The following is an 18,399-nucleotide window of genomic DNA, read 5'->3' as shown; positions in this document are numbered from 1 at the left end:
AGGACTTGGGCTCTTCCTGTCGCTCAAGCCTCCAATCATCCGCAGTTCCCGCCCCAGGGAATCCTGCAACCTCATCTGACCTCTGCAGGCACCACACACATGCATAGTGTTTATACATACATGCAGGCAAAACACCCAGACGCATGAAAAGGAAATAAATAAATCTAAAAAATGAAATACTTTTAAAAAGAATTCAACATTCAGGACAAAGTTCAAGGAGCACACATCAACATTAAAAAAAAAAAAAAAAAAAAAAAAAAAAAAAACATGTGACAAGCCATTGCTGACTGGGAGAAGTTGTCAGCTTTGCTTTTATGTCTCGGATAAGACCGGCGTGTCTCCTTCACTACTCTTATTCAGCATAGCATTGGAAAGTCTCTCCGTAGCAGTCAGGCAAGCTAAGTAACAGCCGTGCGTACCACAGGAGAAGAGAAAGTCAAACCACTCCTGTTTACCAGTGATCTGGTTCTGTATGTAGAAAAACCCAAGCATTCCACAAAAAGACTATTAAAACTGACAGATGAACCCAGATGGGAGAGAAAGAGAACCAACTCTTGTAGGTGGTATTCATGCACTGTTGCCTGTACACCCAACCCTTACACACACACAGACACACACACACACCACTAGGTAACTGTAAACTTAAACTATTTAAATAGTATAATAGAGGGAGACACCCAAATGTGCATTCACAAGTGCACACACCCAGCACAGACACGTGCACAGAGCACACACACTCTACATAAATGAATCTCCTAGCAAAGAGTTATTTGTATTTTGAGATCATAAACATTGCCTGTAATTCATATCTGCATGGTCTAGTGACCCTCGGTGACAGAGCTGTTTTTTTCTATTAAATACTGAGATTGTTCCAATGTTCTTGTTATAGGTAATTCTGCACTGAGCACTACCACATATAGGGTTCATTCAGGTCCTTCTTTTGTCTTACTGAATTCCCGAGAGTGGGATTACTGGGCTAAATGATTCATTAATTACACATTTTCTAATCTAGTTGTGTAGAATTCTTTAAAATAAAATAGGTACCTGTTACATTTTGAATATGAACTCCCCTAGTCTCTTGGGTTTGAAGAGTTTGTGGTGCTGCATTGGAAGGCTGTAAAATCTTTTGGACATGGTGCCTAAGGGGCGAATGTGGGTTGTGGGGCAGGAATTCAAGTTTATATCGGTCCTGATCCTAGTACACTGGGACCTCTGTTTTCTGTTTGTGCCATGTAAGAAACAGCGGCCATATGTTCCTGCTACTATGACATTGAGTAGCTCTCACCACTGTATCTTGTCCACCATACAATACCATCTCAAACCACCAAGTGGGGGGGGGGGGACCCTCCTTCCTGGAGTTTGTCAGGATTCTCTCACAGCACTGAGAAGTGAACAAACAAGAGTCCTGCAGTCAGCTCCCGCCAGACACACTAATGTCTGCACTTTCTGAAGTTCAGTGCTCTGGACTTCCTTTATGGGAAGGCTCTGGGGAAGAGAGCAGTTGGGCAACTGTGGCCCACCCTAAACAGCCCCTCCCGTCTCAGAAAGGTAGGTTAGAGATCTAGATTCCTTTTTACTTGGTTACCAAATCCCCCTCCTGTCTCCTTCTCCCCAAATGTTGTCTTCCTTGGAGCTGTATCCTGTCCATTGGAGGGAAAGTGGTGTCTCTTAAGATCTGCCAAGAATGACTCCCTTAGTTTGCCTGGGCCCTCCTGGGGAGGCTGCCTGAAGCCCCCCTCTACCTCCCTGTCCCCCAACCTCAAAGCAAAGGAAACTCACTGTGGAGCAGAACTTCAAACAAGACTGAGGCCACATATCTTACTGAACTGTAAAATGAACCACGGTGTTTACCATATACACACCTTCTTAGAACAATGAAAGGTGAAAAACAAAGAAATAAACAGGGGGCTGGAGAGATGGCTCAGTGGTTAAGAGCACTGACTGCTCTTCCAGAGGTCCTGAGTTCAATTCCCAGCAATCACATGGTGGCTCACAACCATCTGTAATAAGATTTGATGCCCTCTTCTGGTGTGCCTGAAAATAGCAACAATGTATTCATAGACATAAAATAAACAAAGAATTCTTTTTAAAAAAAAGGAGGAAAGAAAGAAACAGAGTACAGTAGAGTTGGTCCAGAACCAAGCTAAATTGTCAGTATTGCATTTGGCTTTGGTGTTTTCCACCTTGCCTTTCCCTTGCTGTGTGGCACTGGAAGAGCTTATTTTATTTCAGCGTCTGTTAAAATCCTGTTTCTCCTCCACCAAAATGATGCCTGTTTCTTTCTGTGCCCAGTTCCTCTATCACTGCACACGTGGGGCAGTGTCTCCGATAACGGAACGAGAGGATTGCAAGGGTTCCATTGCCCGTCTTGAAGATGGTAGGGGCCGTCCTGTGTGGTAGCCAAGGTGCTCACCTTGTTAACCCATGCCATATGCCACAATTGAAGCGCCATTATTACTGTCCGTTTCTAGAAGAGAAAACTGTTAAGAGGGTCTGGAGAGATGTGTTGCTGGAATTTCCAACCCCAATAAGCCCAGATAAAAACCATGCAACCCAGTTATTATAATTAAGCTATGAGCCTACATTGGGCAGATATAACACTATACTAACTTATTTCCTGGCTATAAGACCCCTTGCTACTTATGGTTTCTCCCAGCTTCGTGGTTCTGCTCTGTCATGGCTTCCTTCATCCTCTCTCCTTTCCTTCTCATCTTCTTCTCCTCTCTAAGACCTGCCCCACTCTCAAAGACCTCCCGTCCCACCTTGGAGGCAGATAACCTAGGCCCCTCCACTGCCCCATCATCAGCTCGAGCCTTTATTGACCAGTTAAATTGGGGAGAAGGTTCACATGAGATCACCTGTAGGGTTAACATCAGAATACAAACAGCATCAGGATAACCCACAACAAGATGGCTCAGCAGTTAAGATCACTGGCTGCTCTTCCAGAGGACCTGGGTTCTGTTTCTAGCACTCAGAGGTGGCTCAGAACCATCTGTAACTAGTTCTAGGGAATCTTACGCCCTCTTTGACATATACAGGCACATGGTGCATGTTCTAAAAAGTAGGCAAAACACCATCACACATACAATTAAACACAGAACAAAACCAAACAAAATAAATGCCACCGATTAGCTGAGGTCAGAGTTTAAACATCTATTGGAAATGTCTGTGATGTTTCAAGCCAATGAGAACCAGCCATCAGAAAAGCTGCCAAGCCTAGCGCTTGGGAAGAGAGGATGAGAAGAGGCGTATTTAAACTTGCCAGCTCAGTGTGCCTCTGCTTCTTTGACAGGAAATTGACGACTGCCTGGTCCAAGCAAAAGACCGAAGTTATGATGCCCTTGTGCACTTTGGGAAGCGGGGCTTGAATGTGGCGGCCACCGCAGCTGTGATGGCTGCCTCCAAGGTACAGTACCATGTTGGGTCCTGACTACCATGGCTGATGGACAGCTCAGTCCCCGTCGTTGCCGCTGGCTGTCACCTATGTAGATTGCACAGGACAGGATAAAGGCTAATTGCCAACCTAGAATCTTTTTACAGGTATGGTGGGGAAAGATGGTGACGTTCGCCTCCAGAGCATCCTTATCTCTCCCGGAGAGTCCTCGTCTCCTTCATATATGCAGGTGTACATACACACATACATATGTGTGATAGCAGGAGAGTCCTCGTCTCCTTCATATATGCAGGTGTACATACACACATACATATGTGTGATAGCAGGAGAGTCCTCGTCTCCTTCATATATGCAAGTGTACATACACACACACATATGTGTGATAGCGGGACTTTCCCAGAGCCCGTGAAACTCCTTGAGGATCATAGATTAAAAACCTTGACCCTGGGCTGGAGAGATGGCTCAGCAGTTAGGATACATGTCGCTCTTGCAGAGGACTCAGGTTTGGCCCCACCACAGTCAGGTGACTCATGACTGCCTGTATCTTCAACTCCAAGAGGGGATTTGAAGATGGGGTCCTTATTTGGACCTCAGTGGGTACAAAGATCCCCACACAGACATGCACATAATTAAAAGTAACATTCATCTACCTGCAACCGAGGTATGAGAGAAGAAAAATGGGAAAGGGGGAGGGAGAGACATCTTTATTCTGTTCTCCAGGGTGCACTGGTGGAATCATCTAAACCCAAAGTGGGCAGGTAGAGAGATTCGTCCATGTGCACATGCCCATCACATCCTGAGAAGGGATGCAGGGTCTTAGAGTGAGTGGAATGGTTACCATGTAGAGCATGATGATGGTGATGATGATGATGGTGGTGGTGGTGGTGGTGATGATAGTGATGGTGGTGGTGGTGGTGGTGGTGATGGTGATGATGGTGATGGTGATGGTGATGATGATGGTGGTGGTGATGATGGTGATGATGGTGATAGTGGTAGTGGTGATGGTGGTGGTGGTGGTGATGATAATGATGGTGGTGGTGGTGGTGATGATGGTGATGGTGGTGATGGTGATGATGGTGATGGTGGTGGTGATGATGACGATGGTGATGGTGGTGATGGTGGTGATGGTGATTATGGTGATGGTGATGATGATGATGGTGGTGGTGATGATGATGATGATGATGGTGGTGATGGTGGTGGTGGTGATGATGATGATGGTGATGATGGTGGTGATGGTGGTAATGGTGGTGGTGATGATGATGATGATGATGGTGGTGGTGGTGGTTGTGGTAGTGTATGTATGTATGTATGTAGCAAGCATAATAAAGTGGAGAAGGCTCAAAACAAACAGGACCTGTGGACAACTGTGATGTAGTCATTACTTCTTCCTCGTTTTCATCTTGCCTCTGGGGTCCAGGGAAGTTCTCTTATATCCCTTCCTAGTTTCTTCTCACATGAGACTTTATCACTGTGCAGACTGCTATGCCCTCAGACCTCGAACAACTGATGTGGTCAGACATCTTCTCTTAGAGTAAACTCATCAGACCTCCCTAGTGCCCCCTTCCCTGGGAGGTCTCCAGCCTGCAGTCACACCACTGTTTGGAAAACCCACCGGCCGAGAGGTGAGCCTGCAGAGCGAAGGAGGGGTGATAAGTCCTGAAGGGTCATGCCAGGGATTGGGGTCAGATGTGGTAGAGCCATGGGTGGGTGTGGGGGAGGCTGATGGATTCGGCCATTGGTGCGCCCATGTTGTGAGTAGGTGGCGGACACAGAGCTCTGAGGACCAGCAAGGGCCAAAATGGGATCCCTATGCCAGGAAGTAAAGAAAGGCATGATGGGAGCGTTTGCTGGAGAGAGCAGACAAGCTGAGTGCTTGTTTCAAAAGTACTGGTGCCTTTAATCCCAGGCAGAGGCAGGTGGATCACTGTGAGTTCCAGGCCAATCGGGTATATAGTGAGAACCTATCTCAAACAGTAACATTTTTTTTCTTTTTTAAAGAAAAGTCCCTTTTGTCGGAAGTGCTACAGTGGCTGGGGGGGGGGGGAAGAGAGGAGAAATGGGAGGATTCTCATTACGTCAAGGCCCAGCCCCTTCCGTCACACGCACACACGGAGCTGGGTGACTTCCTTGGTGTAATAGGAGCTGTCAGATCCAGATAGGGAAACTCTGCCTGGGAACTTGACATCTACTGGGATTACAAATAGCAGGGAATCCCAGTGAACCTTCCATATGTGACGCAGGCCTCTCGGGTCCAACTTTTTCAATGAAAAGGAAAGAGAACAGTCCGCCAAGCCCTAAAGTCATCGAGCCAACCCTGCGACCAAGTGACAGATCTGTCTCCTGGTCCCTCGCTCTATGCATCTTCTCTGCCTTGGGCTAATGCTCAGGCCACTACTTAGTCCCCCTGCAGTCAAAGTGCAGGAGTTTGTCAGCGCAGGCCGCCCAGCCCCCAGCCCTGAGACATCAGGAACATCCAGAGGCTCACCCTCTTCCAGGTCAGCCTCAAGTCAAAGCCTTCAGAGCCTGGATGTCACCCTGGCTACTCACCCCCTCGCTCCACTACCAAGAAGGCCCATGATCCAAGACTCCTCCAGCAAGGCAATCTCACCTCAGCTTAAAAACAAAACAAACAAACAAACAAAAAACCTCAAACAAACAAAGGATGTTTCAGATGGTCTGGAACTTGCCTCGGGAAATAGTTTCTTGTCAGTTCCTTTAGGCTTATGTGGGAAAGGACTTTCACTTTCTGTCTAATGCTTTTAAATGAGAAATTTTTCCTGTTTTGTGGGACTCTTGCTTTATTTTTTTACTAAATATAAATCTCTAGGAAGAAAGAACACATCTTCGCCTCCAAAAATAATGTCCTCTATTTTTTGAAACAATGTGTGCTTTAAAAAAAAGAAAAAAGAAGAAAAAAAAAAACCCAAAAAATCCAGTCAGGCCCAAGTCTGCAGCATGGTTTCCATAGCAACCATAGACAGCACCCAACAGTGTCAGAGGCTGACTCACCAGTGGGTCCAAATCGGGCTTTCAGGCCAGAACCACCTTGGAGGCTTTGAGTTTTAACACTGCTGAATCAGAACCTCAGGCAGGGGAGTGGACCTGTGGATCTCTATCCTTAATAGGTTCCCCAGATGACTTTAAACATGCACCTTTGGATAGGTCACTGCCTGAAGTCTCATCCAGAGTAGAAACTGTGGGTGACTGAGGTTAAAACAGCTTATTCCTGTATTTTTCCTATGATGCAAATATAAGAAGAGCTGTTTGTATGCATTTGCGTGTGTGTGCATGTTTGTTTGTGGTGTGTGTGTGTGTGTGTGTTTGTGTAGAGGCCCTGTATGTGGACCAAGTCATCATTCTATAGAATGAGTTTTTGCCACAGTGGGACTTCGAATTCTTCTACCAGGTTGTGTGACCAGGGAGCCGGTCCTCTCTCCTTCTAGAGCTCTTTTGTCCATCTTTGCATGGGTCGGTGGATCCTACAGAGCTATCAATGGAAGAATGAGAGGCCTTTGACCACATTATGGCTCAGTGGTTAAGAGCATCTCTTCCAGAGGACCCAGATCCAGTTCCCAGCTGCATACATCAGCTTACAACTGTCCATTACTCCAGTGCCAAGGGACCCAACACCCTCTTCTGGCCTCAAGGGCCCTGCACACTCATGGTACACAGACATACATGTAGGCAAATCATCCATACAAATAAAAAATTTTAAATAAAAATAATATTGAACTGTGAGCATCTTCCCTAATAAAATACACATGGTGGAGGATATTTTTATCTTCATGAAGTATGGAAATCTTTATAAGCTCAGTCCAGTAAGATGGCTCAGTGGGTCCAGGCTTTTGCTACTGAGCTTATGACGAGTTTGATCCCAGAACCCACCTAGTAAAAAGAAAGAACAAGCTGTTGAAAGTTGTCTGGAGAGGTGGCTCAGTAGTTAAGAGCACTTGCACTTGACTATTCTTCCAGAGGTGCTGCATTCAATGCCCAGCAAACACGTAGTGGCTCACAACCATCTCTAATGAGCTCTGATTTTCTTTCCTGGTGTGCCTAAAGACAGAGCACTCATATACATAAAACATATTAATAAATAAATTTTTAAAAAGTTGACCTCTGCATGAGCATGCATGTGCATACACATATACACACATGTACATACAAAATAAATGTAAAAAAAGTCTTGAACTTCTAAACTATGTCATTTATGAAAACATAATTTCTTGTTAGTGCTATTATTTTTTTATCTTAAAATTAGAAAAACTAAAAAAAAAATCAGCCATGGGAACTTTCTCCCCAGGGCAGTTTACCCCTGCCCAAACCATTTTCTCCAAGGCCTCTACCTCTGTCCCCAGAAAATGATGCCTCATCTATGAAAGTATCCTGCTGGTTTTGCTGACTTCATGATTCCTCTCAGGAGGAACACAGTCCTCCTGTAAATATTAAATATTAAAAAAATAAAATTATCTTATCTCTTTAACGGCCCTTCGGTCTCACTCCGCCGGCCCGCTTCTAATATGGAGCCGTGTGCATCTCTGTCGCTCGATCCGAGCTGCCCCCACGATCTCACTTAATCTGCGCGACTCCCTTCCCTTGGCGGTTTTACTCCCCGTTACTGCCTCCGTCCCTGGGTGTTCTTTACCCCAAAACTCAACACAAACACAACTCTATTGCCCGATAGCTTTTCATACAAGTTTATATATCAGACTCTCAATCCACAAACCCTCTATACAATAAAATTTCATCAAATAGACAAAGATACAAACTGCCCTTTTATAAGAGATATAAGACCCATACAATCATTAAAATGTTCATAATTACTTAACGCCAATTAAGCCCACCTGAATCTAACTCATCCTTCTGGAGATCCATCTTGGAACTTTTCTCGGTCCTCTCTGACCTCCAACCCTCTTTCTCTCCACCTCCTTTACCCCGCCCACTTGCTCTCTTTTGTTTTACTAATTAAAATGGGAAGGTTCAGATGAAGTCACCTCATGAGTATGTGACTAGACAGCACTTTATGGGGAAGTGGAATTAGCATTAAAATACAAACAGATTCAGGACAATCTACAAGTCCAAACTCTTTTAAAGACTAGAATTGATAACTTCTCTTTTTCAAAAACAATACTCTTGAAATTCATTTGTCCAGAAGAGCCTATCCTCACACTTAAGGGAACCCTAGTGAGAAGGAACTGAGCAAAAGTTCTGCAACCACATGGCCCCTGCCACCTCACTGGCTCCTACACGAAGTCCATTCTTAGGCTTGCTAAGACAACTTTTAATTAATTGCTTAACTTGGAAAGTAAATACCTTTAATCCCAGCACTCAGAAGGCAGAGGCAGGTGGATCCCTGAGTTCAAGGTTAACCTGGACTACAGAGTGAGTCCCAGTACAAGGCTACAAGGAGAAACCTTGTCAAGAAAAAGAAAGAAAGGGGGGGAGGGGTTGGAGAGATGACTGACTGCTCTTCTAGAGGTCCTGAGTTCAATTCCCGGCAACCACATAGTGGCTCACAACCATCTGTAATGGGATCCAACACCTTCTTCTGATGTGTCTGAAGACAGCTACAGTGTACTCATATACACTAAATAACTAGTTAAATATTTTTTAAAAAGGGAAGGAAGGGCGAGAGGGAGGGAGGGAGGGGCAGACTGTTGTTTTAGTTCCCCTGAAGATTTGCCCTGGGCACAGACCTAATTGTACCAAACCTATTGATAAGGTTTGAAGAGATGCTACAAGTAAGATTTTCACTTTGTAAATTAGAGATTCTCCAGGTGGTTTGGGAGGAGGGACATGGACATTTGCACCCGTGTGCTTATTACGTGTGCCTTTCCATAAGAACCCCATGTTCCTTATTAGGTCATCAGCCGCTTTACTTAAAAACATGCTTTATTTTAAGTTATGTGTCATGCGTGGGTACTTGCACATGAATGCTATTGCCCAGGAAGGCCAGAGGTGTAGGGTCCCCTGGAGCTGGAGTTACAGGAGGTTCTGAGTCATCTGATGTGAGAGCTGGGGACTGGATCTCGATCCACTGCAAGAGTAGTGTGTGCTACTTAACCGCTGAGCTTCTCTTCTGCCCCTAGGTTACTAGTGCCTCGAGCTAAGTTACTTGGGCCTTCTTTCTTCTCATCTCTGCATTAGAGGATAACAAGAACAGGAAGGAGGGATGGCTCAGCTGTTCAGAGCACTGGCTGCTCTTCCAGAGGACCCAGGTTCAATTCCCAGCACCCATGTAGCAGCTCACAACCATCCGTAACTCGCAGGAGATTGATGTCCTCTTCTGGCTCTTCAGGCTTCACACAGGCATGATAGACAGGCAGCCGTTCAGACACTCATACGTTAAAACAAAATAAAATCTCCAAAAAGACTTAAGTAACCTGAAATGCTTAGTTTTACAGTGTTTTTACTTGTGTTATTTGCTCATTGACGCTAATTGCTGTGCTGGTCTCAGTGGAACACAACTTTAATCCTAGTGTTTGGGATGCAGAGATGGGTGGATCTCTGTGAGTTCAATCCTACCCTGGTCTACATAGCAAGTTCCAGGACATCCAGTGATACATAGAGACCTGTATTGAATAAAATGAACCAAAAAAAAAAAAACTTAGATAATGTGAAATATATACCCTTCCTTATTCCACCAACCCTATTCTGTCTAACAGAATGGCCACTCATCACATAAGTCGTATACATTAATTGAAATTAAGAAGCCCTGGCATCGAGTTTCTTAGTTAGCCATTGGCTGGCATCATGGAGGGGACTTCTACCGGGCAGCTGCCTCAAGCCCTCTATGAACATTCTTAGGTGTTCCTTGGTCTTGTTTTTATTTTTACCTGTAGTTACTCCAGCTTTGATGGGATACTTCTCTCTTTCCCCAAGTCCTTTGGAGCTGTGTTAATGAGGCTCTCAGGGGAGCAGAGCTGGAAGCTCTTGCCTATAGCAGCACCCGTGCAGCAGCTCCTGTTTCCCCATCCGCTTCCTTGTGCCAACCTGCTTTTCACACCACAAACTACCTCTCTGTTGACTTGCTGCTGAAACCAACAGCTTTGCCTGCAATTGTGATCAGTGACCACAAGGGGCAGTCAAGTTTTGGCAACAGATAGCAGGCTGTTTCTAGGATTATAAGGTTTTATAGGTGTAATGCCTGAAAGGATGGAAAGATAAAGATGAAACCAGAAGACTGGAACCAGAGTTGGGCTGCACAGACCTCAAACAGGGAAAAGAAACAGCCACATGCATAGCTACTGCAACCGCCCATGTTAGGAGAGCAGAGGAGGGGAAAGAAGGAAGGGATGCTGGAAGGTTAGTGCTGGAGAAGGAAGTGAAAATGGGGTAAACATCAGAAATGATGTATTACCTGGGTGCCCGAGAGTTCAGAAATGTGGAAAAGGCTGAAGAGATGTCTCTGAAGACCACATGAGGTAGGCAGGGCTTCAATCTGAGACAACTATCTTGGCAGCTCGGTGTTCAGAAGGTCCTGAACCCCAGTTTCCTGGAGATGCTTGATCCAGATGATTCACCAGACAGTTTGATTCTGCTTGTTATTTCTCATTAAGAGCACTTCCCAAAATGAAGGTCAGGAAACAGACCATTGTCCCAGACATTCCTGTCCCCCGCTACAAAGCGAAAATACGGGAAAGACATTGGGATATTAGGGCTAGTTTTCAGCATAAGTCACGACTGTTTCTAGGATGTCCTAACATCCTTTCCTTTCCTTTTCACTCACTTCTCCAAAACCTTCAGTAGAGAACTGAGCTCCGTCCCCTACCCTTCACTTCTGGCGCCTCGGCCGTGACTTTGCACAACTGTGAGCTCGTGTTCGAGCCTCCACTGGGACTCTGGCCAGCCATGCTGTTCTTGGAACCCAGAACGGTGCATATTTTGATCATTTGTCCTCTTGTACGAATTTCTGTCCTGATGCCCTGGTCCCACTGAGGTTCTTGGAAGCAGGAGATGCTTCATACTGGTGTTTAATCCTCTTCAGCACTTCCTGGAGCTTTGTCAGCATCCCATCAGCGTTTGTTTGTGTGAACAGAGAAATGTGTGGGCTGAGCAAGTGAGCGAGCGAAATGGGGACCACGTAACTCTCTTCAGTATCTTAGGGCCTGTGCCCATGGCTTTTTTTTTTTTTTTTTGTCCTCCTTTTACCCTTTATCAGGTGGCTCGAATCTTTCATTTTGTCTCCTCCTTGGACCTCAGAGAAGGGCAGGTAACCCCGTTGAGAGGTGTGACTAACTCCAAACCGATCCAGTCAGGTAGAGAGGCCCCCCAGCCGTCTCTGCCCACCAGCCTCTGGTCTGGATCAGAGGCAGGTGTCTTGCTGCCCCGACACCTGTGTGTGATGTGTGACTCCATGCCAGACACGCAGGCTGGCTGCACTTTGTCATCATACCAGAGCCTTTTTGAGTGCCCGCCTGGCAGCATCTAACACGTGACTAACTTCCTCAGCCCCCACTCCCTTTGTTGGATGCCTGGGAGAATGAACTGAATTTGTACTGACAATCTCACGGTAAAAATCCTCAGACTCTTTCTGTTTTGTTAATCCAGTCCTTTTGTCCTGAATAAAGCCTGATCTCCGTGTGGCATGCTGAGCTGGGGCTGCTTGGCCCTTCAGTTGGGGAGTCTGTCAGTGGGCTGGGTGTGATGGGAGGTGTAGCAGGAAGCACTAACTCTTCTGGGAAATGTGGTTATGCCTGTGGCTTGTTGTCAATTTCCTGACTCACTAAAACCTGCCATCCACAGCGGGCACTGGGTACTTGGGGGAGGGAGAAGAGCTAAACTTCACACTCCTGTGACTTGGTGGTTCCCTCTAAGACCTGCACAGAGCCTTAAATTGTCCCACTTCCGGGATTATCTGTCTCACCTCTCAGTTCTATTTTAATCTCAGGTAAATATGCATATCCATGGGCCTTGGTGGTGCACAACTGTAATCCTGCCCTTAGGAAGGGGTACCTAACTCAGGGTTACCTTGACTATATATTGAGCTAGAGGCTAGCCTGGACTATATGAGACTCTGTCTCCAAAGTCAAAACTAGGAGCTAGAGAGATGGCTCAGTGGTTGAGAGCCAAGGTCGGTTACTAGCATCTTTATGGTGGCATACAAACATCTGTGCCTCCAGTTCCAGGGGATCCAATACCTGCTTCTGACCTCCACAGCTACCAGCCATGGACATAGTACACATACGTACATACGTGCAAGCAAAACACTCATACATGTAAAACAACTAAATATTAATAATGGTTATTAATATTTCATTAATATTAATAATCGATGTTAAACCAATACAAAGCATAGACTGCCCGAATTGTTTTGGGTTCGAAGACCTTTGTCACGGTCACGGAAGTCCAGTTTTCACAGGGTTATCTCTGGAAATTCAGTTGCACTTCCTCCTGTGCAAGATGCAAAAAGGACAAAGGAGGGTGAGGTCCCTTGAGGCATGCTTTCATTGAGCAAATACAGTCTTGGGCATTGGCCGTGAATAGCTGAACCCTAGCTACCTCTTAGCCATCAAAACTGCAAAGATTCCGTCTGGGGTGGAATAAAGCAGTAATGCTTATTGGTGGGAAAGTACTAAAACCTGCCCAGCAAAAGCCCAGCAAATGTACCTCTCTTGGGCTTGGGGGTGACTGAGTAGGATGCTTACCCAGCATCCTCAAAGCCTTGGGTTCAAATCCCTAGCACCAAATAAATTGAATGTGGTCTTGTGGTTTTTGGAGGTGGAGGCAGGAAGATCAGACGTTCTTAGTCTATCCTTGGCTACTTAGCAAGTTACAGGTTAGTCTTGGATATATAAAACTTTCTAAAAAAAAAAAAATCAAAACAGGTACAGTGGCATGTGCCTTTAATCCCAGCACTTGAGGAGCATAGGCAGGCAGACCTTTGAGTTCAAGGCTAACCTGGTCTACATAGAGAGTTCTAGGTCAGCCTGAGGTATGCAATGAAGCCCCACCTCAAAAAAAAAAAAAAAAAAAAAAAAGCACAAAAATACAAAACCTTCTTTCCAGTTGGTTTACATATTTACACACCCACGTTCCCCCAAAAGGGGCTCTACTCTGGAATACTTTCCTCATGGGCGTGCCACCTGTCCCTGTGCCCCACACTTGTAGACACATCCCAAGCCATGTTCAATAGAACCCTCCACAGGTCTGGGCCCTTGGCTGTATGGGATTGGAATGGTGTAGCCTCATTTCCTCAGCAACACGATGGGTGTCCATTTGCTTTTTTTAATGTGTGTCAGGGAGAAAGGTGCTTGGATGCGAGCCTGCAATAGGAAAGGAAGCTACATGGAGGGGAAGGCCAGCAAGACGACATCCAGCGTTAAGCAGTAGCATGGAGAACAGGGGACAGGGCAGACACCATTGAGAGCATGTGGCAGTGAGTTCTCATTGTCCAGAACTCATTATCTCAAGTGCCACTAAGAAAGGAGACGTTGCTAATGAAATGGGGATATGGTGCCTTTCACTTAAAATGTTTACCACAGTTACTTAAAACACAACTAGACTGAGATTTAAAAGAAGAAACAAAAACACCTTTGTGCACAAAATTACAAGGAGCACAGAATCTGGCATGGTGGTGCACACCTTTGATACCAGTACTTGGGAGGCAGAGGCAGGTGGAGCTCTGCCAACCTTGTTCAAGGCTAGCCTGGTCTACATTTTGAGTTTCAGAAAACTCAGAGCTATGTAGAGGTAGATAGATAACTGGCTGGCTGGGTGGGTGGGTGGCTGGATGGGTGGGTGGGTGAATGGGTGGGTGGGTGGGTGGGTGGGTGGATGGATGGATGGATGGATGGATGGATGGATAGATAGATAGATAGATAGATAGATAGATAGATAGATAGATAGATAGATAGAACAGAAGCACAGGCTAAGGTCCTCTGACCTACACATACAAAAATATACACACACCCCAGTACACCTGCATCCAATCCATATGTATATATATTTAAAAGAAAAAGAATAGCCGGGTATGGTGAGGTATCCCTTTAATACCAGCACTTGGGAAACAGACACAAATAGACCTTTATGAGTTCAAGGCCAGACTGATCTACACAGAAAGTTCCAGGCCAGCCAGGGCTACATAGTGAGATCCTGGGGGACAGGGGGGCTTAGAAAGATATTTGAATGGTTGGCTCTCAGTGTCTTCCACTGTGGCCACTGAATATATTTTAGCCTGGCATTATTTTTTGAGACAGAGTTTCTCTGTGCTGCCCTGGCTGTCCTGGAACTTGCCCTGTAGACCAGGTTGGCCTTGAACTCGGAGATCTACCTGCTTCTGCCTCCTAAGTGCTGGAACTAAAGGCGTGCACCACCACTGCCAGGCTATTATACTTTTTCAAAAATACAAAGCCAAATTTATTTTCCCAAAGTAAGGAACCCAATGTGGCAGCCTGAAGATTTTCCAAATAACAAAATGGGGGTTCCCCCAGGCACAGCCACAGTAGGCCTCCTGGTAAATAAGAATGAGGTTGAACAGAGCCCGAGCCAGGCTAAGGGGATTTCGAATGGGAGGCCAGTTGGTTTCAGGCAACCCCAGCTGTTCCGATTTGTTCTCAGAGCTCAGGTTTCTGTGGTTCCCTAGCACAGGACTAGCTTGGCACGGAGCCATCTTTATCTCCTCTTTCCAAACCCTTGACACTCGAACTCTTCCTGATGCTGGTGATATTGGAGCTACCCTGGCTGGGCTTCTCTGAGCGAAAGTGAGCCATTTGCCAAATGGGCTGCTGACTGCTGCTTTCCCTCGGGACTGTGGTAGAGCATTTACGAGATTCGGAAGGTGTTGATGGCCCGTTATTTGGGCTTGGGGTCGTGAAACCCCACCGGTCCTTTTTGCAGTACACTGTCTCATCTTTCACTGATTGCAATGACCAGCTTAGATGCGGCAGGCAGCAGCAGCAGCATTTAGTTGGCTTAAAAAAAATAAATAAATAAAAACCATTTGCTTTTAAAGATCTATTTTGTTTAATTATGTGTGCACGTGTGCATATGTGGTGTTTGGGGGGTTGCACGTATGTGTGGGAGTATTGGAGGCCACAAATGTTGAATCCTCCTGGAGGTAGAATTACAATTGTGAGGCTCCAGACATGAGTGCTGGGAACTGAACTCAGCTCCTCTGGGAGAGCAGCGAGCTCTCTTAGCCACTGAGCCATCTCTCCAGGCCCTTAGCTGGCCTTCTTAAATCCTTGACTCCGGTTCGCTCTACCCAGTGAGTATCTTAAGGACGGCACACTTTACATTTTTATAGATTAATGGTTCTAACTATCTCTATATGGTTATTTAAATCATTTTCTGGTTGTGGCTTATGTTTGTTGTCACCTTTGAAGGAATAAGGTTCACTCTGTAGCCCAGGTTAGCCTAGAACTATGCTACTTGGGATAGCCTCAAACTTGTGACAGTTTTCCTGCCTCAACTCTCACATGCTGCATGGGATTCCAGTTGTGAGTCACCTGCCCTGCTGTTAGTTTCCTTGAGACATGGTTTTTGTATCTTTGGTAGGTTAATAATCAGCTTGTTTTACTTTTCAGTGAACCAGCTAAGCTTGTGCTAGCCCCTTCTGCTTGCCCCTCCCCAGCTCACTCTTTTTGTTGTGTTTATGGTCCTGTTGTTCCTGTCATTGTTGTAATTTCTGAGATTATAATATAACCCCATCGTCTCTTTCCTTTCCTGTTCTACTTCCAGCCTCTCCCATGCACCCAACCTACTCTTTTAAATGTATGGCCTTTTTTTTCTTTAATTATTATCACATATGTGTATATAGACATCCCCAAATACATGCACACAACCTGCTCAGTTACTGTTCTATGTCCTTGCCTTCCTTTGTTTCCTGTTGCACTCAGACCTTCCATTTTAACAAGCGGCTGTGCTTTGCTTATCCATGTGGTTCATTATTTTATTATTGAATGAAGTGAAAAGGCGGGCTCCAGCCCCATCCTGATGGAGAAAGCCTCTGGTGTGTTCAGCCCCTGCTGCAGCTGCCCGATCCCTTCTGCGCTGATTGGCTGGGGCTTTCATGTCTGCCCACCTTGTTATCCACAGTCCCTGGACCACAAGGCACCACTCTTCCCTTCACTGTGAAAACAAGACACATTGCCACCCTGATGTCCCATATTCTCTGGTTCTCGCTGGTTCCCCTGTATTCCGAGCACACCCAAGTTCATTGCCTAGCAGCTGCTTGCTCCAGATCCCAGCACTATAATCAGTAACAAGTCTCTCCAAACTTCATGTACTGTTTTCTTTCTTTCTTTGTTTCTAACCCACTCAGTTTGTATAGATGGCTGTAGGCCATCTACTGGAACATGGACAACCTATCAGGGGCCTCGTTCCTGTGGAAAGCTGGCTGGAGAGATGACACAGTGGTTAAAAGAATTCTCTGCTCTTCCAGAGGACCTGAGTTTGGTTTTCAGCATCCATGTCCAGCAACACACACACACACACACACACACACACACACACACACACACACACAATCATAAAAAATAACTGACTCCCCCACCCCTGCCTACAGCCATCTGTTGTGAGTTGCTCCTGACTCCCCCCAAACCCTCACCCCTGCGTGATGGCTGCAGGCAGGGGTGGGGGAGGGAAGATGTGCTTTTCCGACCACGTAACACATTGATCTTTCTAAACAAAAGAACACGTTCACACTGAGATTCACTGCACAGCTCCTTCAGCATGTGAAGTGGTTATGTCGACAGCAGAGGGTTTGATTTTTTTTTTTTAAATATCATTTCTTCCTGATTCATTACCTTTGGGTATTTATGTGCCAGTGGGTATGGCATGTGCCAATATGAGTAAGTGTGCTTTGTTAACTATCTCAACTGTACAGAATTTTTTTTAAAAACCACTGCTGTCATGCATTAAAACAACACTGTCTGCCTTTTATAGCATTAGGAAGAAGGGCTGGGTGCATAGAATATTAGGTTTGGATTTTATAAGCAGATTTCGAGAACTGAGGACAATGTGGCCACATATTTCACGGGTGGGACGCTGAGGCCTCCAGCCATCCCTGTAGAGTAGGGACTGCAGTGTCTGGGGATGTCCCTGAGGTGGTATCATATATATGAGCCTTTCGACATATAAACCAGATGTGGTGCCCCTTGCCTGTAATCCTAGCATTTGGGAAGTAAAGGGAAGAGGATCAATTCAGGATCTCCTAACAGGTATGTTCCAATATTGATAAGCAGCAAGTTCGAGGCCACCCTCAGACATGTGAGACCCTAGCTCAGACAACAAAATGGGGATTGGGAGAGCTGCAGAGGATAGCCATCCTAGCTACAGGTTTTGGGGGGTGTCTGAAAGAGAGAGGGAGTGGCAACTGAACCCCAGAGGTGGCCCTGGAATGTATGTCACCTGTCACCAAGTACACCTGGGACCCTCAACAGAGGTAAACCGGAGCTTGCTTCTGCCTTGTCTACTCACAGAACAGGGTATCTCAGCCTTTTTCAGGTTTCATGTCTGTTCCCACTATGGTCCGTAAGCCTATGCTCAGGCCTCTGACATGGGCTCTCCTGTGTTGTGTGCAGGGACAGGGTGCCTTGTCAGAGAGACTACGGAGCTTCAGCATGCAGGACCTCACCACCATCAGGGGCGATGGTGCTCCTGCTCCCTCAGGCCCTCCTCCGCCAGGGTCCGCGCGGTCCAGCGGCAAACATGGCCAGCCCAAGATGTCCAGGAGTGCTTCTGAGAGTGCCAGCAGCTCAGGTAGGCCACTCCCTGTCCCTCGTTGTCATTAAGAGGCACAGTACTGGGTGGCATGCAAAGTGTCCCTTGCCCCACGGACCTGTCACCAACAGAGTCATTTGTTAGATTGTACCAGGCCAGATGAGGAGCACAGCATCTCGTGGGCCTGGGGACTGTGCCTTGGGCGGGTTGGGTCATTAGCATCCTTCATCATTGAGGAATCTGGGTGTTGGGTGCTAGTACCTGGGTCAAGTCTGGAGCAGGAGCAAGGCTGGGCCTTGTGAATGTTTTCTATTCTCTCTGGCCCCCCCCCACTCAGGCCTCAT

General features: G+C 46.2%; 1 protein-coding gene across 3 annotated transcripts in view; it reads left to right on the top strand.

Moving 5' to 3' along the window:
* REEP1 (receptor accessory protein 1) overlaps positions 1–18,399 on the top strand; it is a 95,687-nt gene that overhangs the window by 62,145 nt on the left and 15,143 nt on the right. Inside the window, exons 5-7 of one of the 3 annotated variants that reach the window (XM_080932314.1) lie at positions 3,293–3,406; positions 11,553–11,603; positions 17,917–18,094. In XM_080932314.1, the coding sequence (XP_080788440.1) occupies positions 3,293–3,406; positions 11,553–11,603; positions 17,917–18,094 (343 nt within the window). Of the gene's footprint in view, positions 1–3,292; positions 3,407–11,552; positions 11,703–17,916; positions 18,095–18,399 lie in introns of all 3 variants that reach the window. The other 2 variants (XM_080932313.1, XM_080932315.1) reach the window with 2 other exon arrangements.

Source organism: Micromys minutus (genome assembly GCF_963924665.1).
Source record: "Micromys minutus genome assembly, chromosome: 18".
Taxonomy (NCBI): domain Eukaryota; kingdom Metazoa; phylum Chordata; class Mammalia; order Rodentia; family Muridae; genus Micromys; species Micromys minutus.
This window is presented reverse-complemented; position numbering and strand designations above follow the sequence as displayed.